We start from the raw sequence: 26,895 nt of genomic DNA on the forward strand, positions 1-26,895 counted from the left end.
AGTTACTTACCAGCTTGATTGGTTGTGATATTGACTGAAGCAAATTGTCTCGAGAAAGCACTGGAGCCAGACACCGCATTCAGTGCCTCGATCTCAAAAGTGTAGTTGGTATGTGCCAGAAGGTCTGTGACTGTCACAGAGGTGTTAGTAAGCCCATTCTGGCGGGGCACAAAGCGCACATTCCCACTGCAGGGCTCACAAACCATTGGCTGACCCCCACATTTCTTGCAAATAATACTGAAAGTCACATCTTTCCGACCCCCAGTATCCAGAGGCCAGTTCCAGTCCAGGATAACTGATGTCTCATTGATATTGGAGATTACATTTCTTGGTGAGGAAGGAGGTCCTAGAAAGAAAATTTAAAAAGGTCACAATTATACAGAATGTTATGACTTGAGACACATTTAATTACACTTGTCTCAGCTAATTCCACCGAGTGAAACAAACTATGGCTAATCAGGGACTTCCTTAGTCTCCTCCCTAAGGAAGTCCCTGATTGGCTGAGGCACCCCAGGCTTTTCCCAAGGGAGGAGCCTGAGGCGCCTCAGCCAATCAGGGCTTTAGGCCCCTTCCTGTGCATCAGATGATACATCAGGGCGTGGCCTAAGGCCAGTATCGCAGCAGAGCAGCAGGAAGACTTTTGCCCTTCCTCCTGCTCTCGTAGATCACAGGACTTGGGAGGCCTGAGGAGCAGGAGAGACTGGGCACCCCTCCAGCTCCCACAATTTCTAAAGGTACAGGGATGGGGTAGGCCCAGCCCGCCCAGCTAGATGGCCTACTACAGGGAGGGAGGTGGGTCGGGCTCAGCCCGGCCAGGTGGTATTTGTGATGGCAGAAGCGAGATGGCATCCCTCCTGCCTTGTGTTCGGTGGGGCATCAGCATGTGCGCGGGGGGCATCGGTGCGCAGGAGGACGGGCATCAGTGCACGGGGGCATCGGCGCAGGGGGGGGGGCGGGTTAAAACCACAGGCTGGCAATTATCTAGAATATATAAAAAAAAGGAATAATTTATTTTTTATGTATTCTGTAAAAATTGCCAGCCCGTGGTTTTAAAGGGTAGAAGAGGGCAGGAGAGTCGGCGAGGATAGAAGTGACTGGTCTTCAGCAGTCACTTCTTTTCTGATCAGCAAGCCCAATCGGTGTTAGCTAAAGTGTTTAGTGAATTGCTGCCCTCCCAAATTTGCATGCCATTTCCTCATTTGTATGCACGGGAGGGGATCGCTAAACACTTTAATGAATTGGGTCGGAGGGAAATCAGGTCGCAAAGGACTCGCAAACCGATCGGTGCACAATCAATTTGCTTAGTGAATCTAGACCTTAATATCTAACACTACTCACTGGTGCAAGCCATAGATGGAGGATCTGTCTCCGCCCGAAAGTAGTTCTTCTCACAGCTGCAGTGGGTCAATGCCTCTTCATGGGCAAAGCTGTGAGGTGGGCATTTAACACACTTCGTGTTGCCAACAAAGGGTTTGTAAAATCCAGGTTGGCAAGCTGTAACACAAAAACAGAAAGATTACTTTTCAAAATTGCTAATTTTTTTTTGTATGGGTAGAGGTTGGAGTCTATAGATTACTATTGTCCACGGACCAATGTAATGTACGGTAAATAATCTTTAATGTTTATTGATTGGCAACCTCTTTTTAGACAGATTGTAGAAATCAGAATTGAGACATCCAGGTTAAGATGTTATAAGTGTCATTAGCATTGTAAAACAAAATCTACTGAGGTAAAAGCTGTTCTAAAGTACAAGAGAAATGGATATTTATGTAATGATACAGGTGGCATAAGCATCCATTTTAGAAAATAAAATGTTAGAATAGTCCATGGTTTGAAAACAAGCAAATAAAAATGATTGTACTGGCATATATCTGTAAGTGCTCATATTTGCCATTTAAAAAACATAAATAAGGGCACTAAAGGCTCCTTTTATGAAGGTGTGTTAGGGCCTTAATGCGTGGAATAGAGCACGCAAAAATGCTGTGCGTGCTAGCTGCTACCACCTCCTCTTGAGCAAGCAGTAGTTTTTCGGCTAGCACGCGCTATAGTGTGCGCTAATCCGGTGCGTGCGCTAAAAACGCTAGCGCACCTTCGTAAAAGGAGCCCTAAGACCTGTATCTTTTTTTTTTTGGGGGGGGGTTTGACAAAAACCACTGGGGCTTAAGGAGGCAATCTCTCCTAATTCCTCCAATGGAATGCTGCTTGATGAGAACAATTTGCCGAAACCTAAATGTGCTTGGTAGAAAGTGTAACTTTATTCTTTTAGGAGATAGAAATTTAGTCCCTTTCTGAAATTCTGACACATTCTTGTCCTACCCCAAACACACCCAGACAAAGCCCTCTTGGCATTTGAATGCACTTAGGTTTAAAATATGCATATCCCAGCTTTGTTCGACGGGGTCTAGATGCTTATTCAAGATAAATGTTTAAGTGCTAGTTTGTGCATGTCTCAAACATTAATGGCCCTTCTAAAATGACAGCCTAATTATAGCGAGAAAACTCATTTTTTGTGAATAAATTGGGATTTTTGATAAAACGCAATTGACTTGTTTCAAAAATACTAAAATTCAGCTGTAACCTAAATAGTATTAGGTATGGAAAATCCAAGTAGGATCACTCAAATTTTTTCCAGTATAGTAGGGGGGGTCCCCAAGTTTTTCAGAAAATATTCACATTGGATATTCCAGATCAATGAAAAGGCCAGTGTGTAGGAGGTTCCACTTGGATATTGCTGAGCAAGAAGGGGAGATCCCCCCCCACCTTAGAGTTTGCTGAGTTTATTGTGTGGTCTCGGAATCCAGCAGCCTTGTTGCCTTTGCTACTGCCCCTTGTGAAAAAAACAAGCAACCTTCCTCTGGGGGTCAGATACTGCCACAGACAGGAAAAGTATGGCAGGATGGAAAAGTGAGCCTAGAGACTGTAGTTTGTGGACCTTTTTACTGCTTCTTCCTCTATAATATTACCAAAATCCAACTTTCCTCTCTGAGCTTGCTACCAAAACCCTTATCCATGCACTCATCACCTCAAACTTAGATTACCGCAACTCGCTACTCTCAGCTCTTCTGCTTTGCCATCTTTCTCCCCTTCAATCCATCCATAATTCAGCTGCATGATGCATATTCCATGAGAACTGCTTTACTCACATTACCCTTCTCCTAAAGTCACTTCATTGGCTTCCCATCTGTTTCCGAACACAATTCAAACTCCTGTTACTGTCCTACAAATGCATTCACTTAGTTGCCCCTCATTATCTCTCTTCACTTCTCTCCCCCTATGTCCCACCCCCCCCAAACCCGGCGAGCTCCGCTCAACTGAAGTCCCTCCTATTTGTGCCCTTCTCTTCATCTGCCGACTCCAGACTCCGTCCTTTCTGTCTTGCTGCACTATATGCCCGGAATAAACTGCCTGAATCTCTACAACGGGCTCCGTCTCTGGCAGTGTTCAAGTTCAAGTTAAAAGCGCACCTCTTCGAGATTGCTTTCAGCTCCTAACTCTCCTCCTTGGGTTCTGCATCGCCAACCCTCTATGTCATGTCTGTCTGTCCAAGTTAGATTGTAAGCTCTTCCGAGCAGGGACTATTTAATGTCAGAATGTACAGTGCTATGCATGTCCTTCAGCGTTATACAAGTGTTAAATAGTAGTAGTAGTTCCTGTAATGGAGTACCAAATCTATTGAAATAAAAATTCAGTACAGAACACTTGGCTATAAGAAGTACAGAATTTGATTTACATCAAATCTGCCAAACTCCCCCCCCCTTCCCTTTTATGAAGCCATATTAGGGTTTTTTTTATTGCTGGCCATGACGGTATTAGCTCCAATGCTCTTAGGAATTCTATGTGCGTCGGAGCTAATATCGCCGTGGCCAGTTATAAAAAAGCCTAACATGGCTTTGTAAAAGTGGGGAGGGGGGAGATAGTTAAGGATGGCCACAAAGAAATCATAGATCTAATATAAACCGAAAAGGTTCATCTATGTGTTCCAGAAGTCTCACCAAGTATATCAAAGTTGCATCTACTTGGTTGACTTGGCATCATCATCTCCTCTCTGTTGCTACACAAGATGCTGATGAATGAGCCAACAGTATATAAATAAACACTGAGCATCTTAAAATCATCTTTATTCAGTTAAAGCTGATTCATCAAAACAGTATCAAATAGACAAAAGCATTAATTGTATAAATGGAAAAATAAGGGATTGTTCTTAAAATATGAATTATAATCTGCTCTAGGGACTTGGAATCACAGCGTGACCGAGCATTGCAATCCATTTTCAGTCTTTAGTGGAGAATTCTTTTCTTTCTCAGTCTATAGCTGTATGCAGGAAATGAATGATCGGCCTATTGAAAATGAAAGCAAACAGGACAAAGTTCAACATAAGAATCCATGCAAATACACTGAGAAAGCATTGCTCAATCATACTCAATGTGTTTGCAGCCAATCAGACCCTTGAATTTCCTGTTCATTTGCATTCTCCATAAAGCCTCAGAAACCATTAATTAATACACATTTTTATTTTTAAAAGACTATAAACCTAGAGGAGACTATTAAGTTTGGATAGGAAGTGAATGGCTAGGACATTCCCAATGTAATAGAAGGATGAGTTTTGTATTCTTTGGGTTCTCTAGGGATACTGGTGAGAGGCATTTGTGTGAACGGCAGCTGACAAACTCCAGGTGGTGATCTTGCAAAAGACCTCATTTACAACCACAGAAAAAGAGGGGGGGATGAGGAAAAATTGAAAAGAAAGTGCAGAAAGCAATCTAACAAGCTCTGATTACCGTATTTTCACGTAGATAACGCGCACCCGTGTAAAACGCGCACACGGGTATAGCGCGCGGAAAACACAAATTTATGTACAGAAATTTTTGTATACCGCGCACACCCGTATACCGCGCATGCTGCCCGACTCTCCAGTCGCCCGCCCCGACTCTCCTCTGGCCACCCCGACTCTCCTTTCACCCGCCCCGACTCTCCTCTCCCCCTTGAAGTCCTGTCACCACCCTGAAAGCCTGATGCCCCCCCCCGACATCCGATTCATCCCCCCCCCCCGCAGGACCGCTCGCACCCCCACCCCGAAGGACCGCTCGCACGCACCCCCACCCTGAAGGACCGCTCGCACCCCCACAGCCTCCCGACCCCTCCCATCATGTAGAAGCTCCTACCGGTGTCCTGCTGCTTCCCCTCTTGCCCCGCCGACTCCCCGACACGATCGGGGCAAGAGGGAGCTCAAGCCCTCTTGCCCCAGCCAACTGCGGCACCCCCGACACGATCGGGGCAAGAGGGAGCTCAAGCCCTCTTGCCCCCCCCCGACTCCCCGACACGATCGGGGCAAAAGGGAGCCCAAGCCCTCTTGCCCCGCCGACTCCCCAACTCCCCGACAATATCGGGCCAGGAGGGAGCCCAAGTCCTCCTGGCCCTGGCGACCCCCCCCCCCTAGTTGTTCGGGCCAGGAGGGAACCCAAATCCTCCTGGCCACGGTGACCCCCTACCCCCACCCCGCACTACATTACGGGCAGAAGGGATCCCAGGCCCTCCTGCCCTCGATGCAAACCCCCCTCCCCCCAACGACCGCCCCCCCAAGAACCTCCGACCGCCCCCCCAGCCGACCCGCGACCCCCCTGGCCGACCCCCACGACACCCCCACCCCCCTTCCCCGTATCTTTCTGTAGTTGGCCGGACAGACGGGAGCCAAACCCGCCTGTCTGGCAGGCAGCCAACGACGGAATGAGGCCGGATTGGCCCATCCGTCCCAAAGCTCCGCCTACTGGTGGGCCCATGGTCGGGTTGGGCCCATGTGCCTCAGGCCCCGCCCCCAGATGGGACCTAAGGCTCCCGGGCCTATTCTGATTGGCCCAGGCACCTTAGGCCCCACCAGTAGGCGGAGCTTTGGGACGGATGGGCCAATCCGGCCTCATTCCGTCATTGGCTGCCTGCCGGACAGGCGGGTTTGGCTCCCGTCTGTCCGGCCAACTACAGAAAGGTACGGGGAAGGGGGTGGGGGTGTCGTGGGGGTCGGCCAGGGGGGTCGCGGGTCGGCTGGGGGGGCGGTCGGAGGTTCTTGGGGGGGCGGTCGTTGGGGGGAGGGGGGTTTGCGTCGAGGGCAGGAGGGCCTGGGATCCCTCCTGCCCGTAATGCAGTGTGGGGTGGGGTTAGGGGGTCGCCGTGGCCAGGAGGGTTTTGGCTCCCTCCTGGCCCGAAAAACTAGCGGGGGGGGGGTCGCCAGGGCCAGGAGGACTTGGGCTCCCTCCTGGCCCGATATTGTCGGGGAGTTGGGAAATCGGCGGGGCAAGAGGGCTTGGGCTCCTTTTTGCCCCGATCGTGTCGGGGAGTCGGGGGGGCAAGAGGGCTTGAGCTCCCTCTTGCCCCGATCGTGTCGGGGAGTCAGCGGTCCTTCGGGATGGGAGTGCGGGTGCGTGCGAGCGGTCCTGCGGGGGGTGAATCGGACGTCGGGGGGGGGGGGACTATGTAAACAAAATTTTGTACAACGCGCTCACGCGTATACCGCGCAAGGGTATGCACGGTTTGTAAAAACACGTATAACGCGCGCGTTATATGCGTGAAAATACGGTAGTCCTTCCTTTTCTCTGGGGACAAGTACTCTATTGTCTCCGTACTGTCTTCATCTCTCAACTACTCAGTGGTGACCAGTCATAAAGGAAATAAAATTGCTAAGATTCCTGTGGACCCAGCATGCCACAGTAACTTGAATCCGATTTGGATCATCCTGCAGGCTGCCTGTGCCCTCTGACCTTGTTTTTCAGATATCTTTAGGATCCTGGAGTCCCAGGAAACCCAACGAAAAAATGGCAATTCTAATACAAATTGTAATTGTAATGGGAAATCACGTTGGGGCCCTTTTATTAAACCATGGTAACATTTTAACTGAGATTTTATTGTGCAGTAGATGCATCTTTTAACACGACCCCTATTGAAGGTGTTCCTACTCTTTCCTATTGCAGATCATGTGTTAACATTCAGATTAATGCATGGTACCTATTCTCAGTTAATGTGGAAACGGGGAAATTCTAGAAACGGCACCTATATTTATGCACTAGTAAGTGCCCTACCAGTGCCTTAGGTGAATAACAAGCACTGTTTAAAATGGCAAAAATCAGCACTGTTAAAGTGCCTACCGGCACCTAAATAACGTGCCAGGGTTTTCTGGGCCTACATTTTCGGTGCCTATCTATGCCGTGAATTGCATCTACATAGGCAATTTAGACCACCGAAAGCCTCTATGTGTGTGACTAATGCCAGAAGTGGTGTTAGGCAGTCTAAAGCACCTATGTAGATGTGATTCATGGCATAGATAGGTGCTAGAAATTTGGCCCAGAAGACCCTGGCCTATATTTCTGGTGCCTATATTTTGCGCAAGTCTGATTCTCTATAGGGCATCTTCACGTGATTGACACACTAAGGTGTGCATGTATTTTCTAGAATTGTGCTAACTTCTCAAACTCTTTTCAATGTGCTGCATCAGACCCACCACCAACATGGCCAGTGTTTTGCATTTTTTGTCAGGGTAGTGGCCAATTTATATTCAAATCAGAATGGTTAGCTTGTTGATATGAGTGCACCGCTCTGATTATTTACAACCGAGGATTGATATCATCAGTGCACCCACAAATGTTTTGCATGCTTATCCATATTGTGCAATATCATTGTCTATTGCTTGTTTTTACCCAAGATGGTGTTGGACCCCTGAGGTAGGCCTTATGGCTAAAACACGGCCCTTGTTGGGTCACATCATTCCTGCATACACTCCATTCCTTGTTGTTTTCTCCACTGTTTGATTTTATCTTGGATCACTCCATGGATAGGTTTTTCCTCTTATTTTATCATGCCCAAGGCCTGCCATTTCTGACCCCTCTGAAATAAGAAGTGTAGAGAGGGAGGGAGCAGGAAGGACTTGAACATAAACAGATGCTCAAGGCCCCATACCTGCTAACCTCTATGCTTTTGGTGCTGTGCCAGTTGGAGTTTCATTACATTACATTACATTACATTACATTAGTGATTTCTATTCCGCTTGTACCTTGCGGTTCAAAGCGGATTACATAAGAAGAAGCTGGACATTTCCAGGAGGGTACATGACATTTAGGGTAAGACATAGTTACATAATGAGTATAGACTTGGTAACATTGGATGAGAGCAGTTATATTACATTACATATCAAATCTTTTTCCGGTTTTTGGTCGGTTGAGGATTTGGTGTCAGGGAGAGGGTAACCTGGTCGGTGTATGTGGAAGAGGAGATTAGGTGTTATGAATATGCTTTTTGAAAAGTAGCGTTTTGAGTTCTTTGCGGAATGCTTTGAAGTCAGATGTTGAGGTTAATAATCTGGTTATGGAGGGTTCGAGTTTTGCTGCATGCGTTGCTATGAGGTTATCGTAAAGCTTTTTACGATGAGTGCCGTTGAGTGGTGGGTATGAGAATGGTGTCAGTGTTCTTCTTATTCTGGGTGGAAGGTTCCGGTGTAGGCGATCGATTAGATAGGCAGGTGCTGTACCGTTGAGTACTTTGAAGATTAGACAGGGAGGTATGGTACTAAACACTTCACAGGGGGCTGGGAGGTAGAGAGCAGTGCTAGACACCATTGGGGGGAGGGGGAAGGGGAAAATGCCAAGCACCATAGTGGAAGGTTCAGAAGTAAGGAAAGATGCTGGATGACATGGTTGGGGAGGGCAACTATGGGATGGTAAGGGAAGAAGAAATGCTGGAGCAGAGTGGTGTATGGGTGGGATTGGGAGCGAACTTTCTTGATTGAGGCCCCCCCCAATCAAAAAGGCGTTCTGCTGTTCCTGTTTCATTTGCATAAGTGCTGTTTGGGTGATAAGCAGTACTTTACAAGCTTAGTACACAATCCATATAGTACACAACTGTAGGGGCATACAAGTGGGAGGAGCATGGGCAAGGCATGAGTAGATCCCACATGTGCAGAACTTAAAGAGTGTTACATGCTAAAGTGCAATTTATATGCATTAAATTTTATGCTGCCTTTTATATGGTATAAGTAATAGCACTTACATTTTGGCATACAAATGCAGACCTGTGCTCTGTTCTATAATGAAATCTGGGCACCCAGATGCCGTTATAGAACTTGTGTTCAGCGCCCTGATTTTTAGCACTCAGTTTTGGGTAACCTATATAGAATCACTTACTTTGTATCCCAAAAATCCTTCTGTGTGTATATCTGCTGGAAAGCTAACATTATGTGAGGGCACAGCATTTTTGTTTATTCCAGAATGTGACATTTTTCTTCATTGCCATAAGGTAGGAAATATCGGTCTCGAAATCACTGCAGTTATTTATTGTCTGTATATGTTATAATTATTACTAATGTTCCTGAATGTCTCTTTACCATATGTCAAGCATGATCTTCGCACACTCTCGGCATTCAAGAAACAAATCCAAACTGATGAGAATATCTGAGCAAGGAAAAACCAGGTGCGTGCCCCTGCCCCAAAAGCTCACACAATGGTTTGAGATCACATCACCTAAGGTACACAGCAGGTGTGCCTTAGGAGGCAAATATTTAAGTGATTGCTTCTAAGAAAAAGTTTCAGAGGTGATCAGGGCATGAAGTCTCTGCTCTAGAGCCTGGCTTAGTCTGCTAAGCTCTTGCTCTAAGGTGGCAGCTAAAACTTGAAAATGAAACATCTCAATTTGCCTGACCATGGTGAGGTTGAACAGAAAAGTCACTAAACAGCTAACAGTGATAATGCATTATTAGTAATGCAAGAGTGTACATCGGAGACAAGAGAGAGCCACAGTATTAAAAGTCACCAGTAGCAGGCAGATTTTGGACTGAAAAGACTTAAAGAAGTTCGAAGGAAGGAGAAAGTCAAAAGTGAAACATGGTTTGGCTAATTCCATTTTTCTACTCAGATGCTAGTTTGGTGTCGGAAGCCCTTTTTTTTTGTATTTGTATATATATTCTGCTTATTTTCCTGATAGTATTTGGGACTTAATTGCAAAATAATAAAAAAGAAACTGAATCATGGCTAAGGTCTAATTATACTCACATGCATTTAGGCTATAATGAGATGTTATTAAGGGTTCCTTTTACTAAGCTGCGATAGCGTTTTTAGCGCGTGCAGAATTTTAGCGTGCGCTAAACCCACGTTACACGGCTAGAACTAACGCCAGCTCAATGCTGGCATTAGCATTTAGCACGTACGGCAATTTAGCACGTGCTAAGCGTGCGCTAAAACAACTATTGCAGCTTAGTATAAGGAGCCCTAAGTGTAGTCTTTTGTGTGATTAGTTAAATGTAATGTAATCTCCATTCTTTAGAATTATATTAATTGATGTGTTTATTTATTTATTGCACTTATATTCTGCCTACATCCTAAGCAGATTCTAATATAACGCATACACAATATAAAATCACAACTCCTATCTTTTATCATATTGCTAATATCTTGTTCTCCATCCTCTAAGTATACCAGGATCAACCTAAGAAAAAAAAAAGCATGCCCATATAAATATTCTATAGGTGCTTCTTAAACTGTCCTATTGTGCAACACAAATGTATATTCCCTGGTAACTTATTCCACAAGCAAGGACCAGCTATCGAGAAGGTCATTGCCCTCATACCACCATAATACATTCTAACAGATTTCTCAGTTAATAGCTGCATACTCTCCTTTGATCTTAAACATCACCTTGGATGATAACGTGAGATTACCGGAGACAATTGTGAATTGTTGTCTGACTCCTGCACTGTAACCTGCCCAACATTCTCTCCTTATTCTGAAAACCACCTTGATGACGGATATTAAAGTAAATAAACCAAACCCAAAAATTAAATCATCATCCCCACTCCTGAACCCTACTTGCCTATTAATGCTTACAGAAAGTAATAGTAATGCAAAATATGAGGTGGGTGTACAGATATATGTTGACTCTGCACTGTGCAAGGTACAGTATACTGAAGCATAACCCATTTCCAGTGTTGGGCAAGTAATATATTACTAAGTAATATCTTATAGTTTATTATTTATTATAATTTAATATACCATCTTTCCTCAGGAGATAACAAAGTAGTGAACAATAGACAATAAATCAAAATTTGAGAAGAAAGAATGCCAATTGTCAAAGGAAAGGAAATAAATTGAAGAAAAAGGTAAGAAATAATAGTACTAGCAATATATTACTGACAACATATCACTGGTAATATATTACTTTAAAAAGTAACAAGCAACAACTGTTGAGTAAATTACTTTCCAAAAGTAATATAAAACAGTCACTAGTTTCATTAGGAAACAGGAATAATGTTACATTTACTAGTCTAGGTAGGTTGATGTAAAAAATCATGTAAATTAGATAGATTGGGAGCCCATTGAGATGGTTAAGGAAAAATGCTTGAGTACCTGAATAATTTGTAATCCGTATAGAATTGTAAGATATGCAAAATATAAATTATAAAAAATAAAATAAAATAAAAAGTAATACTGTATGTTACCTTTAATATATTATGCCCAACTCTGCTCATGTCACACTATCAACCAGCACCAGGCAACTTGGGTAAACTGATGGATCAAATACTCATTATGAGATGTCTAGTCAAAAATGCCCAAATATAAGGCTAAAAAGTTGATAAAGGGCAAACCCACAATAAGGGTAAATTAAATATATTAGTATGTTGTTCTCCAGAAACCATTTATCATTTCTTCAGGAGTTCAGCTGTAGCCAATATCTTCATTTGGAATCTATGAAAGAACATGTATGAGCACCACTAGTATCAACTAAAAAAAAGAAAAAGGAAAAAAATGAAGAGAAATTGCTGAGAATTTGGGGCATGGTAATATGCATAAATTGATATGGGGCCCATTGGCATTATATGTCACCTCATTATAATTGATAATAATTGAGTGTTGACTAAGAGTCGGTTTTTGTTTATTGTGGTACATATCCAGGGAAGGGGGGAGGGGGTTATTTGTGTCATAAATTGATTTTTGAATATTCACACTTGGGTGGAAAGATATCATTATTTAGAAAAGGGTCAGGTTTTTATGGTAATATATGTTTTTTGTGCTTCATTGAATGATTATTGGGTGGGGGTGGGGGAAAATGGTTGATTCTGAACATCTGAAAGTTGAATGCGCTTTTATTGTATCATTATACGTTGCATTTGTTGTATTGCACTGTTGAAGGTTTGAAAATCAATAAAGAATTTTTTTTTAAAAGAGAGAGAAATTGCTTTGTGAAATGCAGTTCAAAGAAGAAAGGGATGCATCTCAAGTGAATACATTTCTATAGAAAGATATGTGATAAAGAGAAATAATTACTGGAATACTTTTTGGCAAGGAAGAAGAGTAAGCAACCAGTAAGAGCATACAGACTGCCTGCCATGACGAATTAGCAGAGCACCAGATCATTCTCACTGATATCAAATGATATTTCAGCAATACAAGTGTGACAAAGACTCTGGCCTGTTGTGAAATCACACAGTGGGAGACCAGTACATTTGCACTGCCCTTAATTGTAAACCCACCATTGCTGTGTGTACTATAAACAGAGTGAGGATCTTACCACCTCTTGTTAGGAAAGTGTCACTAAACATATGGCTCCTTTTATTAAGCTGCGCTAGCGGGTTTAGCGCATGCTAGACGCTAATGCCACCATTGAGCTGGCATTAGTTTTCACACGTAGCGTGGGGGGCAGCGAGTGGTAAAAACGCTAGCGCACCTTAGTAAAAGGAGCCCATAGTCTACACAGGCTCATGCAGATTTCCTTTTTAATTAAAATGTCAAATTGCAATTCAAGAAAATATCTTATAACAGAAAACAGGGTGGATATAAATTTTAAAAAAGATACTAATAGGGGGCCTAATAAAAAAACTAAAACATTGAAAAACTGCCTAATTCAGCACTTGGACATGGTTATCACTGGGACATCCAAGTGCCGATTTTCAACCATTTTCCTGGATATCTTGTGAGACATTTTGCCCGCTGTGCATCCAGAGTTTAAAGGTGTGTTATGGGTGGGCATTGGGTGTGCCAGACTTAGACGTCTTACAGGGATAATCAAACATTTTCCAAGACATCCTGGAAGCATCTACGTGCCAAAAATGTACCAAAACTGACCAGATGGCCACTGAAGGGATTAAGTAATGACTCCCCACATACACAATCTCCCAGTGGTCACTGACCCACTCCCCCCCCAAAAAAAAAAAACAAACGCTGAATGAAACAATACATACCTGTCTCTGGAACAACAACATCTGGTATGGGAAATCCTAGTAGAGCATCACACAAGTGTCTTAAGTCACACAAAGGATGCCAAGTACACATTTTACCATAACCCCCTTATCATGTAGTAAGCCCTCCAAAACTCCACCCAAAACCTACTATACTCACCTATCACCTAAATAGCCCTTATGTCTGTAGATGTCACCTACATGGCAGTACAGAAGATTTTGGGTGAGTTTTAGTGGTTTTATACTTTCCACTATATTGTAGTGTGTAGGATAAGATATGGGCCTGGATCCCCCTCTCTATAGTTCACTACACTGCCCGCCAGTCTACTCCACACACCTGCTTGCTACTCTACTAGGATTTCCCAAAATATCTGCAGCTGTCATAGAGGCTTGCATGGACTATTTTATTCAGAGTTTTGGGGGGTGGGAGTTGGTCAGAGACTATTGTGGGAGTGTGAGGAGTCATACCTTACTGCATCTAGAAGTCATCTGGGTAGTTTGAGTAACTTTTAAGCCCTTATGCACTTTTAAAACAAGTCTAACCTCGAACGTCTAAATGACGCCCTGGACGTCTTAAATAATGTTTGATTATATCTCTGCAAGAAGTCCAGTTCTTAAGATCACACTAGTCCTACCCAAAACATGTCTCTAACATACCTCCTTAAGATTCAGGTATACTGGAGAGAAAATGGCCTGCAAAACATCTAAAAAAAATTAGTTTTGAAAATTGGTACTTGGATGTTCTGGCAATGAAAATATCCAAGTGCCACTTTAAGTCATTTTTTGGACATCTCTCTGTTTTGAAAATGAGCTCCTTAGGCACTAAAGGGAAAATTCTATACAGTAAAACCTTGGTTTGCCAGCATAATTCATTCCAGAAACATGCTTGTAATCCAAAACACTCGTATATTAGCAAATTTCCCCATAAGAAATAATGGAAACTCAGACGATTCGTTCCACAACCCAAAAACTTTTATACTTTATACTGTACTGTATAAAGTATAAATATATTAACCTGCACTTTACTTTTGAAAAGCATCAAGGCTGGTGTGAGGGAGATGAGAGAGAGGAGATAATGAGGGTTATTGTGTAGGACAACTTTCACTATGACGTGATGTGCTTATTGCAAGGCCTTGCTCGTTTAGAACAGTCACTACACTCCTAAAGCGTCAGAGAGAGAAGAACCATAGACTCAGTTCTCATGTGCGTATACTGTAAGTACTTGTATTGCAAGACCTTGCTCGTTTAGAACAGTCACTACACTCCCGCAGTGTCAGAGAGAGAACCATAGGCTCAGTTGTAATGCGCATATACTGTACTTACTCATATTGCAAGACCTCACTCGTTAATCAAGTTAAAATTTAATAAAACATTCTGTTCGTCTTGCAAAACACTCGCACACCTAGTTATTCACAGTCCAAGGTTTTACTGTATCTGGGTGCTACTTCCATGCCAAGTTTTCGGTACAAAAAAAAGCATTCTAATGGATACAAGGCACCACAATGGGTGTTTCTGTGTTGATCTGCAAAGGGAGAGGGGCCATGGGAGGGACATGGGTGGGCCAGAGATGTTCCCTTAAAATGTGTGCAGTGTTATAGAATTTGGGGAATCTGTACCCAACTTGCATGCTGGGATATATACCTGGTTTCATTTGGTGTACCTCCTTGCACCCAAAATTGAACATGAGTCCCGGTTCTACGCGCTAGTCTATTAAGTGTACTGATCCCTGAATGCCCATTGTAGATTACCATTCAGCGCTGATTTTCTTTGTCACCAAATTTTGAATGCCATTTACAGAATTTCCCCCTAAGGTTATAGAATGAAGAGGATGGTGGATATGCATCCTGACTGACTTTAGATTTTTCAGAACCAAAATCCATATATGACCACAAAAAAAGGATTGAATTTGGATCCTGTCTGTTATTCTAACTAAGGGCTCCTTTTATCAAGCCGCACTAGCGGTTTAATGCGTGTAATACTGCGCGTTAAACAGCCGGTCGCGCTAGCCGCTAACGTCTCCCTTGAGCAAGCGGTAATTTTTTGGCCAGCGCGGGGGTTAGCGTGTGACGAAAAGTCGCACGCTCTAATCCCGCTAGCATGGCTTGATAAAAGGAGCCCTAAGTTCTTTGCACCAATGCAACATGGGAAAAATGCACTTTGAAGAAAGTGTGCTTTTTCTGTGAATTTGACAATTTCAAAGTCCTACAAAAGATCAGTAAATTCTTATCATCTCATTTTTTTTTCATCCCAAAGCCATAATTTTGTATCTTTCATCATTTGAACAATAGCTTTCCAAAAATATACATTCTGCTTATTATAATACCTTGTGGAGGTAGTGCTACTGATAATAATGCCTGTGTGAAGGCTGCCGTGAATCTTCAGAATGTGACATCTTCAGTATGATGCAGGGCTCCAGAAAACAGATTCAAAAGGTAATTATAGCTTGCTAGTCAGAATATGCCATAAGCAGAAATAGTTTCTTTCTAAGACAATGCACTAATTCCATGCTCTTTTTGTTTCTGAATACATTTTGGGAACCAGAGAAAGAAGATTTAAAAATCTTATTTGACCAGCATTTTATTCAATTTTGTATTTGTGGTGAATAAAATTACTTTATACTTCTTAACCTAATGGGTTCCATTAAGCTCAATGATGCACAAAATCATTCTGGTAGATTTGCTTTTACTGAGCCACCCATAAATTATTGGGAAATTAATTTGGATTTTTTTTTTTTGTTGTTACTTTGACCCTCAAGCATTCTTGCTCTATATTGTCCTGTTTAAATAATTTCAGCATTCAATCGCTAACTCTGACCCTCCTGCACATTATTTACAATCCATGCAAAAGTAACATCTACCTATTGAAGGACTCCAATCCCAAATCTCCTAATACATGATGACTACCTGCAATAAAATTACTCTGCTTCCACTTCTATTCTCTACCACCACTGTGCTTTGGGAGCCAATAATGAACTGTTGTATAGCTTTTCCAGTGACTGTATTGCCTGATATAGGACTTCATGTTTTAATGGTATCTTCCACTACAGATATGCACTCGTAGCATATTGCAAAGTTGCATTACTTTTTCTAGTTTTGATGCATGGCAGCTACCATTGTTGGTAGCTTGGGAGAGGGGTTATTTAATCCTAGAAGGCACCTACTGGGAACCTATTGCATGATAAAAAAAAAAAAAAGTAGGTGCCTATTTTCCTTTACAGAATACTAGAGTAACTGAGTATATATAGGTGCATGTGTTTAGGTGTGAGCACATATGTTATCTATAGAGTTAGTGCAAATTCTCTTACCTATTTTTGGGAGATACATGTATAACTTATAATATTCTATAAGTAATGCATATAAGTGTGTATTCCGTCCAGGCTCTGCTCAGACTCTGTCCATGTGAACACCCACTACAAAGTATACATTATTGAAGATAAGGGTGAACTTATAGAAGAGTGTTAAGCAAGATTATTGTTATTTACATGTATATGGGTTCATATTTGCACATCAATGCCTATAGGCAGCTCCTTACAGAAGTATTTCCTATGTATGGGCCTATGAGCATTTTATAAAATATGTGTGTATTTTCCAACTTAAGCCCAGTTCAACCCAAACTATGCCCTTGAAAATGCCTATATGTAGATTATGTAAAAGTAGATGCAGTTTTTGGGTACTCCTGTTTTTAAGTATGTATAGTCATGTGCAGTTTTGTAAAAGCCTTTTCCGCATGCAAAACATGGTTTATATGTAGAATGGGCATATTAAAACTACTGATATACACAATAAAGATGGTAAGTGAGACCCACTGGAACAACTCCAAAATAACAAGAAGATCACAATGTTCAAAGCACAAGGTGTAAAAAAAAAAAAAAAAAGGGGGGGGGAGGCAAAAGATCTCAGAAACCTGCTTGGTGCCAGGGAATAAACCTCAGCCAAGTCTGACAAGGCTCCACGTTTCATTCATTGATCCTGAGAAACCTCCTCCTTCCTTTTGTATTCTATTTATTTTATATTTATTATGATTCTTTCTTCCTTTTTTTACCCCTTATGCTTTGAACAGTGGGATCTTTTTATTATTTTGGACTTATTAAAACTACCCCTTTAATGCCTTCCCACCTAAAATTCAAATAGTTTATTTGCAAATGCTTCAATTCCAACTTTTTTTTTCAAATTGCTTCCGAGTTTCGTCTCCCCTGCTGGGCAGATTTTGTTTTGGCTATTAACAAAAGGCCAACTGCTTGTCAGTGTCAGCAGAAATTAAGTCAAAACAAAACAATTGAATCATGCCAGTAAGAGCCTGATTTGCTAAAATTGTTCTCCATATTCACAGAATGAAACAATGCCCCAATAAAGGAGATTCTAAGTTTGCTATATTTTCAGTCTTAACATAGGCCTGGTATCGCACACATGGAAGGGCATTTTCAATAGGGTGTCTAAGTCTGACTTTGGATGCTTCCTTTCTATGGTTCACTATACTGCCCACCAGACTACTCCAGACACCTGCTTGGTTCCTCTACTAGGATTTCCCATAATATCTGCAGCTGTCATAGAGGCTGGTATGTACTGTTTCTTTCACATCATTGGGGTGGGGTGGGAGGGGGACAGTGACCACTGGGGGAGTGGTGGGGGGTTATGCCTTAATGCATCCAGTGGTCATTTGGTCAGTTTGGGCTTTTTGGCCCTTATTCACCTATAAAACAAGTCTAATTTCGAACATCTAAATGACGTCTTGGACGTCTTCAAAAAGTTTGATTATCCCTGCAAGACATTAAAGTCCTAAGGCTGCTCTAATCCAGTCCAAAACATGCCTCTAACATGTCCCCTTGAGATTTAGATGTGCTGGAAGGAAAATGACCTGCAAGATATCTGAAAAGTCAGTTTTGAAAATTGGCATTTGGATGTTTTGGCAAGAAAAACATCCAAGTGCCACTTTATTCCATTTTTGGGGGACATGTTTCTGTTTTGAAAATGAGCCCCATGGTCTGTTAAAGGCCTTCTCAAGGGTGAGGGAACCTGTAAAAAAATGTTTATTTGTCAACCTAGTATACAGATACCATCAGACATGCAGCCACCAATAGGGCTGTATATATGTTAAGGCACATATGGTGGACTTGGTAACCATACAAATTTTAGCGCACAAAAACTTGATAGAAGAAGCGTATACTTATTAGCAATTATACAGCTGATTTGTACCCATTAAAAGTTTTACTCGACATTCAAAAATAGTTATTTAATCAAATGTGTGAAATGAACCATAAAAACACCTGAAAATCAAGAAATCAAGATCATATTTCACCATGCTAGAGGTAAACATTTTTTTAGTTCATTTTCAAATGAACTACAAAGTTTTGGCTTTGCACATCCTTCACTTCCATCTGTTCTGTTATGAAGTACTTCTTTTCCAGTGTTTCTCAGCTGTCCAGCAGACACCAACAGTTGTGCCTCAGACTAGCATTCCTGCCTTTCCTGTGAAAACAGAGGAGGCAAACAGCTGAGGAGTCCCAAAGACAGCAGATTGGACTTCGACAGTGCTGTTTACACTCCAACATAGGTCCTCTTTTGATCACAAGCTGTATTTATACAATGCATTTTTATACAACTGGTATTTTGCACTTTTGCAAATGTCATAATTAGAAAAAATCCAGCTGGAATCTTGGGGGGGGGGGGGTGAGGGGAAGGGAGGGCAGAAGTGAGGGGAATCTCTGAAGACAGATGCCTCTTCCCATGCTGTGCAGGCTGATCCTTTTTTTTACATTTTATGAAGTTGTGGATTTGCAAGAAATATAGGGGTCCTTTTATCAAGCTGAGGTAGGAGTTTAATGCACGTTAAACCGCCTGCCACGCTAGCCGCTAATGCAGACGTTAGTTGTTTAGCCGGCCGCGGGGGTTAGCGCATGATGAAATTTCTGACGCGCTAACCCCGATAGCGCTGCTTGATAAAAGGACCCCATAGAAACTGTTAAGTGACTCTCAAAAACTATCCAGCATGGTGAAACTCAGAGGACAATTTTCAATGGCAACAGTCACCATATTAAATACCAGTGCGAGCTTTTAAATTAATATGCATATTCTGTGCCACTCTATGCATTAAATACAATTATGATGTTATAGCAATGTTTTTTAAAGCATAATGCCTAAAGTGTTTCCACAATTTTGACCATAAGTATATGGTGAGACGTACATCTGGTACCCGCTATGTAAAATTCCTACTGCTCTGTTGGTATATCCGTATGGCCAGTCCATTACAATGCTGGCACCTCCCACATCCAAATGGTCTGGATTTGGATGTTTTGAACTTAGACATTTTTTTGGATCAAAACTGGAGAACAAAGTGGATGTTCTAAGTTTGGACATCATGGCGGCCAAGGCGTCTAAGTGGGTGATTTAAAAAAAAATAAATAAATAAATAAATTGGACATGTAGCGATTTTGAAAATGGCTCTTTCACTGTCTCCAACTTTGGATGTCTTGTAGGAAATGTCCAAAGTTGGACTTAGACGTCCTATCGAAAATGCTCCTCTTTGTGTATCTATGCAATAGTTTGAGAATAAATCCCATAGTGCCATAGCAGATGACAGCAGATAAAGAATAGGCACAGTAGGCACGTGCCTAGGGCCCGAAATGGTCAGGGGGGCCCAATGAAGGAGGTTATCAATGGAAATGGGTTTTTTTTTTCAAACGGCGATGGGGTCCCCCCCAGCATCAATCAGCAATGTAGTCCCCCCTATCGATGGACTAATCGGCAAAGGACCTCCCCCCGCCATTGACGGAAAGTAAGATAAGCAAGGAACACAGGTAAGAAAGGCAACAGCAACTGTAATTTTCCAAGCAGTGCTGCTTGCCCAAAGCTTCCCTCTGATGCAGCTTCCTGTTTCCGCCTGAGAGAAGCTTTGGGTAAGCTGCATCGCTTGCAAAATTGCAGTTGCTGTTGCCTTTCTTACCTGCGTTCCTTGCTTATCTTACTTTACGTCAATGGGGGGGTCTGTTGCCGATCGGTCTGTCAAGGGGGGGGGCGCGTTTCCAATAAGCACATAAGCACATAAGCATGGCCTCTGCCGAGTCAGACCATAGGTCCATCATGCCCAGCAGTCCGCTCCCGCGGCGGCCCCCCAGGTCAATGACCTGTAGTGATCTATTACTCAAGAGCATTTTGTCTTGTATAGTAACCCTCTAATTGTACCCCTGGATTCCCTTACCCCTCAGGAATTCGTCCAATCCCTTTTTGAAACCCAAAACCGTACTCTGCTCAACCACCCCCTCTGGAAGCGCATTCCAGGTGTCCACCACCCTCTGGGTAAAGAAGAACTTCCTAGCATTTGTTCTAAAACTATCTCCCTTCAATTTTTTTGAGTGTCCTCTAGTTCTTGTTGCCCCCGCCAGTCTGAAAAATCTGTCTCTCTCTACCTTCACTATACCCTTCATGATCTTATAAGTTTCTATCATATCCCCTCTAAGTCTCCTCTTTTCTAGGGAAAAGAGCCCCAACTTCTCCAGCCTCTCAGCATACGAGAGGTTTTCCATGCCCTTTATCATTTTTGTCGCTCTTCTCTGGACCCTCTCGAGTATCGCCATATCTTTCTTTAGGTACGGCGACCAGTACTGGACGCAGTACTCCAGATGCGGTCGCACCATTGCCCTGTACAGCGGGAGGATAACTTCCTTGGTTCTGGTAGTGATACCTTTTTTGATAATGCCCAACATTCTGTTCGCCTTTTTTGAGGCCGCTGCGCATTGTGCTGCCGGTTTCATTGTTTTATCCACCAAAACCCCCAAGTCCTTTTCTAGGTTGCCTTTTCCCAATGTCATCCCCCCCCCATCATGTAGTTGTACATCAGGTTCCCTTTCCCTATGTGCATAACTTTACATTTCTCCACATTAAAACTCATCTGCCATTTATCTGCCCACTCACTCAGTTTGTCCAGATCCCTTTGGAGTTTTTTACATTCCTCTACAGATCTAACCTTACCGGAGAGTTTTGTGTCATCCGCAAATTTTATAACTTCACACTTTGTCCCTGTTTCCAAGTCATTAATAAATATATTGAATAGCAGCGGTCCCAGCACTGACCCTTGTGGGACGCCACTTGTGACCCCTTTCCAGTCAGAATAGTGTCCCTTTACTCCTACCCTCTGTTTCCTGTTTGCCAACCAGTTTTTGATCCATCTGTGTATGTCCCCTTCCACCCCGTGGTTCCACAGTTTCCTTAGAAGGCGCTCATGAGGTACCTTGTCGAAGGCTTTCTGGAAGTCTAGGTATACTATATCTATGGGGTCACCTTTGTCCAAATGTCCGCTTATCCCCTCGAAGAAGTGCAGTAGGTTTGTTTGGCAGGATCTTCCAGTACAGAAACCATGCTGGCTTGTTCTCATCAGCTTATTTTTTTCTATGTGCTCACTGATACTGTTCTTGATCAATGATTCGGCCATCTTCCCTGGAACTGAGGTCAAGCTGACCGGTCTATAATTCCCCGGGTCGCCTCTGGTTCCTTTCTTGAAGATAGGTGTAACATTTGCTATCCTCCAGTCTTCCGGTATTACCCCTGTTTTCAGGGATAGGTTACAAATCTGTTGCAGTAACTCCGCTATTTCGTTTCTAAGTTCTCTTAGTATTCTTGGGTGAATTCCGTCCGGGCCTGGCGATTTGTCAGTTTTTAGCCTATCTATCTGTTTGAGTACGTCTTCGAGGCTTACCTCCATGCACGATAATATTTCCTCTTGGTCCCCCTTGAAGAATTTTTCCGGTTCCGGAACATTGGATGTGTCCTCTTTTGTGAAGACCGACGAGAAGAACGTGTTTAATCTGTCCGCCACTTCCTTTTCCTCCTTTACCACTCCTTTCCTATCCCCCTCATCCAGGGGTCCCACTTCCTCCCTCGCCGGCTGTTTCCCTTTCACATATCGAAAGAAAGGTTTAAAGTTCCGTGCCTCTTTTGCAAGTTTCTCTTCATATTCTCTCTTTGCTGTTCTGACTACGCGGTGACATTCTTTTTGGTGCTTCCTGTGCTTTTTCCAATTTTCCTCAGTTTTATCCTTTTTCCATGTCCTGAAGGATTTTTTCTTATCTCCTACCACCTTCTTAACTTCTCTTGTTAACCATGCTGGGTCCTTTGCTTGATTCTTTCTGCCCCCTTTTCTAAATCTGGGTATATATCGGCTTTGTGCCTCGTTCACTGTGTCCTTAAAAAGGGTCCAGGCTTGGTCCACCGTCAGTGCCTTTCTGGTGCTGTTCTTGAGTTTTCTCTTTACCATGTGTCTCATGGCATCGTAGTTCCCTTTCTTGAAGTTGAACGTTGTTACAGTGGTTCTCTTCCCCTTTGGCATACTTAGTTCCACTTTGAATTGGATCGTGTTGTGGTCACTGTTCCCTAAAGGTCCCGCTACTTCCACTTCTTGGGCAGGTCCTCTCAGCCCATTAAGGATTAAATCCAGAATAGCTGCCCCTCTCGTTGGTTCTTTGACGAGCTGTTCCAAGTAACAGTCCCCTACAGCCTCTAGGAACTCCAATTCCTTTGAACAATTGGAAACTCCATGGCTCCAGTCTATCCCAATCAATGTTTTGGGGGGCCGTCACCGTTTGAAAAAAAAAAAATCGTAGTGAAAAGTGAGTGATGAGATAGTCCTAGGGTGGAGGGAGAGAGAGAAGGGGGCAGAGCAGGGCAGATGATGGATGTGGGAAGAAAGGAGCAGGGCAGGACAGGGCAGATGATGGAAGTGAGGAGAAGGGAGACAGAAGGGAGCAGGGCAGGACAGACAATGGAAGTGGGGAGAACTTGTGCCCAGCCCTCACCTCCTCACCACTGCTGCTGCTTTCCCACATGCTGAATGGGGGGAATAAGATAGTTAGTGAGATAGTGGAAGGGTGAAGGAAAGGGGTGGCAAGCTCTGAGTAGACACAGTGAAAAGAGGGAAACTGAGAGCTGAATAGTAAGAAAGAATTTAATTTAGACAGAGGCAGAAAATAGAGAAGGAAGACCAGAGAAGAAAAGGGAAGAGAGAGGAGAGAGATGCCAAAGAACAGGGAAGGAGACAGAGATATCAGATCTGAGTGGAGGAAATGAGAAGAGAGAGAGATTCTAAAAACACAGGGGGGGGGGGAGGGAAGGAGAGATGGAAGGAGAAAGATGCCAGACCATGAGGGGAACAGAGGGAAGATGATGGATACCAGACCAAGGGGGGGGGAAGGGAGGCAGGAGGAGAGATGGCAGAGGGAGGCAGACATTTTCTGGAAGGGGCAGACAGTGGATGGAAGGAAGAGAGAGACAAGAAGATGAGGAAAGCAGAAACCACATGATAAAGGTAGAAAAAAATTCTATTTTTTATTTTTTTGCTTTAGGATAAAGTAGTATTGTAGCTGTGTTGATAAATGTTTAGAAATATAAATAGAAATAGTGATCCTTCTATTGGACTAATTTTTTTACATTTTTGATTAACTTTCAGAGACCAAATTGTTCCTCAGGTCAGAACAGAATACTGACCTAAGGAAAGAGCCTTTGACCTCTGAAAGCTAATTAAAAATGTATTAGTCCAATAAAATGGTACTATCTTAGTTTCCATTTTTTTTTGTTTTATTTTTATTTGTTAATTTGTAAAGTGATTTGTTATTTTTCTTTTTTCAAATTTACATCTGTTATCTTTATATTTTGTTCAGTATTGGGGGATATGCACCACTGTTTCTTCACCCCCTAAACTGTACCGTTCCTTCGGTTTGTAGCACAAGCCAGCATGCTGAATGCTCTGCACTGTTCCGATGGTCATAGAATTTCTATGATCATCAGAACAGTGCAGAACATTCAGCCCACCAGCCAGCACTAAAAACCTCTTTTGTGCTTTTGTAAAAAAAAAAAAAAAAGGGGGGGGGGTTAGTTTGTGATTACTTATTCCATACTGAGTGAGGGTGGTTCTGTGTCCTGTGTGTATGAAAGAGATGGTTTTCTAATAGTGTTGACCAGCCGTGTTTGGCGAAATGCAACAGGTATGGTTCCTGTGAGCACCTTGAAATATAAACCTGATTTGAATCTCCTTATTGTCTGACGATCTTCTTTTGTTCCACGCTGGGTTCTTTGGTGGACCACTTACCTTGTTGTTTTGCTACAAATTAACATATAGGAGTGGAACGTACTAGAGGAGTTACAGATTTGGTTGTTTATACATATGGGTTAAAGTTGGACAACATAGAGTGAGGCAGTTGAGAGGAGTTGCTAACTTGGTTATTAATATAGACATGTTTTGGATAGTATTACTGCTGTACAATGCATTTGAACACTTTTATATACGTTTGGAAAGGGTTCTGAGTTAAAGTCCTGGGCAAGTAGATTAATCCTGCCCTGCCAGTATGGTCCATCCAGACTGCCTTATAAGATAAACTCATAGCATGTGGTATGATGGAATATTACATATGCTTACTTGATCTTGATTTGTCCTTGCCATTTTTAGGACACAGACTGTAGAAGCTTGCATGGCATTGGCTTTATTTCTCAATTACTGGTGTTGCCATCTATACACTGCTGAGTTTGTTGGATCCATTGACTTCCTTTACAGGGTTTCTTTTTGTTTACACCATGCATTTTTGAATTCTATAAATTTTTAAAATCTCCACCACCTTCTACAGGAAAAGTAATTCCTGACAGTATTCTTGAGTTGGTCCCCCGCAACCTTAGTCCTCTAGTTCTGCCACTTTCCTATCTCTGGCTATATTAATACATTTCAAATATGTGAAGTCTTTATCATATCATCCCTATCTCTCCTTTCCTCTATGGGAGTGGTTCTCAAATCTGTCTTGGGGGACCCCTAGCCAGTTAGATTTTCAGGATATCCCTAATGAATATACATGAGCCAGATTTGCATACCTCCCACCTCAATATATGCAAATCTCTCTCAAGCATATTTATTAGGGATAGCTTGAAAACCCAGCTGGCTGGGTTGGGGGGGGGGGGGGGAGTACCCCAGGACAGGTTTGAGAACCAATGCTCTAGGTTACACATCTTCAGGTCGACTCTCTTCTCATATGTCTTGTGGCAAAGGCCCTATGTCATTTTCATCACTTTTCTCTGAACCACTTCAGGTCTCTTTTCATCCTTAGTGAGATACGGCTTCCAAAACTGAACACAGTACTCGAAGTGGGGCCTCACCAACAACTTGTACAGAGGCAGAATTTTCCTTTGGCAAAGCCATGCTGCCTTGGATCCTGCAACCTGTTGGATTCTAGAAAGCTAGCTATCTTTTCCTTAGCAGCAACACCATTATTTTTCTTACCACCGACATGAAGCTTACTAGCCTTTAGTTTCCCTGTTGCTGCTTTTGTGAAAAGGGACCACATCCACTCATCACCAATCCCACAGAATTTTCCCATCTCTAAGGAAATATTAAATAAATCCTGAAGAACTCCCACTAGGATTTTTCTGAGCTCCCTCTGTATTTTGGGATCCATCCCCATAGCTTTGTTCCCTTCCAGATTTTCAAATTGCTTATAAATGCTTTCTTCTTTGAACAGTGCCACATCCACTCCATTCCCAAATGTACTCTTGGCTGCTGATTTCCACTTTACATGTATTACAGCTTAGAATTTACAGTGGTACATTTAAAAGTAACTCATTTGAAAAATCTACTTCATTATTGGGAGAGTTTCCTATTGCCTAGGACAAAAAAATATTCTCTTCACCATTTATGTTATTAATTATAAAGGAATGAAGCTGCTATTTATCTGGCCAGGAACAGCTCTTGGCTAGCTAAACAGCATTAAGCCAGCTAACTGCCAATATTCAATGGGAGATAACTGACTATTTCCTGCTGAATATTCTGGTCAACAGCTAGCCTGGTCAATGGCTATGATGAATGACATAGCGGGTTAGCGCCAATATTCATTGGCTGACCAGTTAGGTTTAACGGCCAGATAGACCTACCTAAATAGCAGGTCTATCTTTGGCCATTATGACCTAGTCAGTCAGCCGATGAATATAGATTTGGCCAGATATTTTAAATGCAGCTGCACATGGACCGGAAATTCAAAGCTGATCTTTGGATAAGGCCCTGGCATTGAATTTCTGCCTCCCGCATTCTGAAAATCAGGCCTTGTCTCTATCCTAACAATAGTGTGAATCAAAATACTGAAGTCAGATCTTTTTGAAAAGACATATTTGCGTGATATGCTTGTTTACCCAGTAACTGAGTATCAGGGAGATGATGGGCCACAATAACACATTTACAAATACAATACAATCTTTGTATACTGTCAATACCTCCATGAATTCACAGCTGTTTACATGAGTAATTATGGCGATACAAATTTAAAACAAGTATTACAATATTTATTTTTTATATACCACTTATATCTTAAGTGGTTTACATTCAAGTACTTTATCATATTTCCCTCTCTGTCCCGATGGGCTCAAACTCTATCTACTTTACCTGGGGCAATGGGGGGGATTAAGTGACTTTCCCAAGGTCACAGGGAGCAGAGAGGGATTTGAACCTACAACCTCAGGGTGCTGAGGTTATAGCTCTAACCTCTGCGTCACACAAATTATTGGAAAAAATATGTATTTAGGTCTTTTTTTAAACATTTAAAATTAGATTGCTGGTTAATATTTGTTGGTAATGCTTTCCACAGTTTTGCTGCTTGATATGACTATGTGGAGTTAAAAAGTTCTATTGAATCTAATGTTCCTAATGATTGGATACTGAACAGTATCAATGCT

At 42.6% G+C, this 26,895-nt stretch overlaps 1 protein-coding gene across 8 annotated transcripts in view; it reads right to left on the reverse strand.

Annotated features, from left to right (window-relative positions):
• Positions 1 to 26,895, reverse strand: part of EPHA3 (EPH receptor A3) — a 427,612-nt gene that overhangs the window by 137,314 nt on the left and 263,403 nt on the right. For all 8 annotated transcript variants that reach the window (XM_033941962.1, XM_033941961.1, XM_033941964.1 and 5 more), the window contains exons 4-5: positions 1,339 to 1,494; positions 11 to 346 (exon numbers count right to left, since the gene is read on the reverse strand). In XM_033941962.1, the coding sequence (XP_033797853.1) occupies positions 11 to 346; positions 1,339 to 1,494 (492 nt within the window). The remainder of the gene's footprint in view (positions 1 to 10; positions 347 to 1,338; positions 1,495 to 26,895) is intronic.

The sequence above is a fragment of the Geotrypetes seraphini genome, chromosome 4, assembly GCF_902459505.1.
Source record: "Geotrypetes seraphini chromosome 4, aGeoSer1.1, whole genome shotgun sequence".
NCBI classification, from domain to species: Eukaryota; Metazoa; Chordata; class Amphibia; order Gymnophiona; family Dermophiidae; genus Geotrypetes; species Geotrypetes seraphini.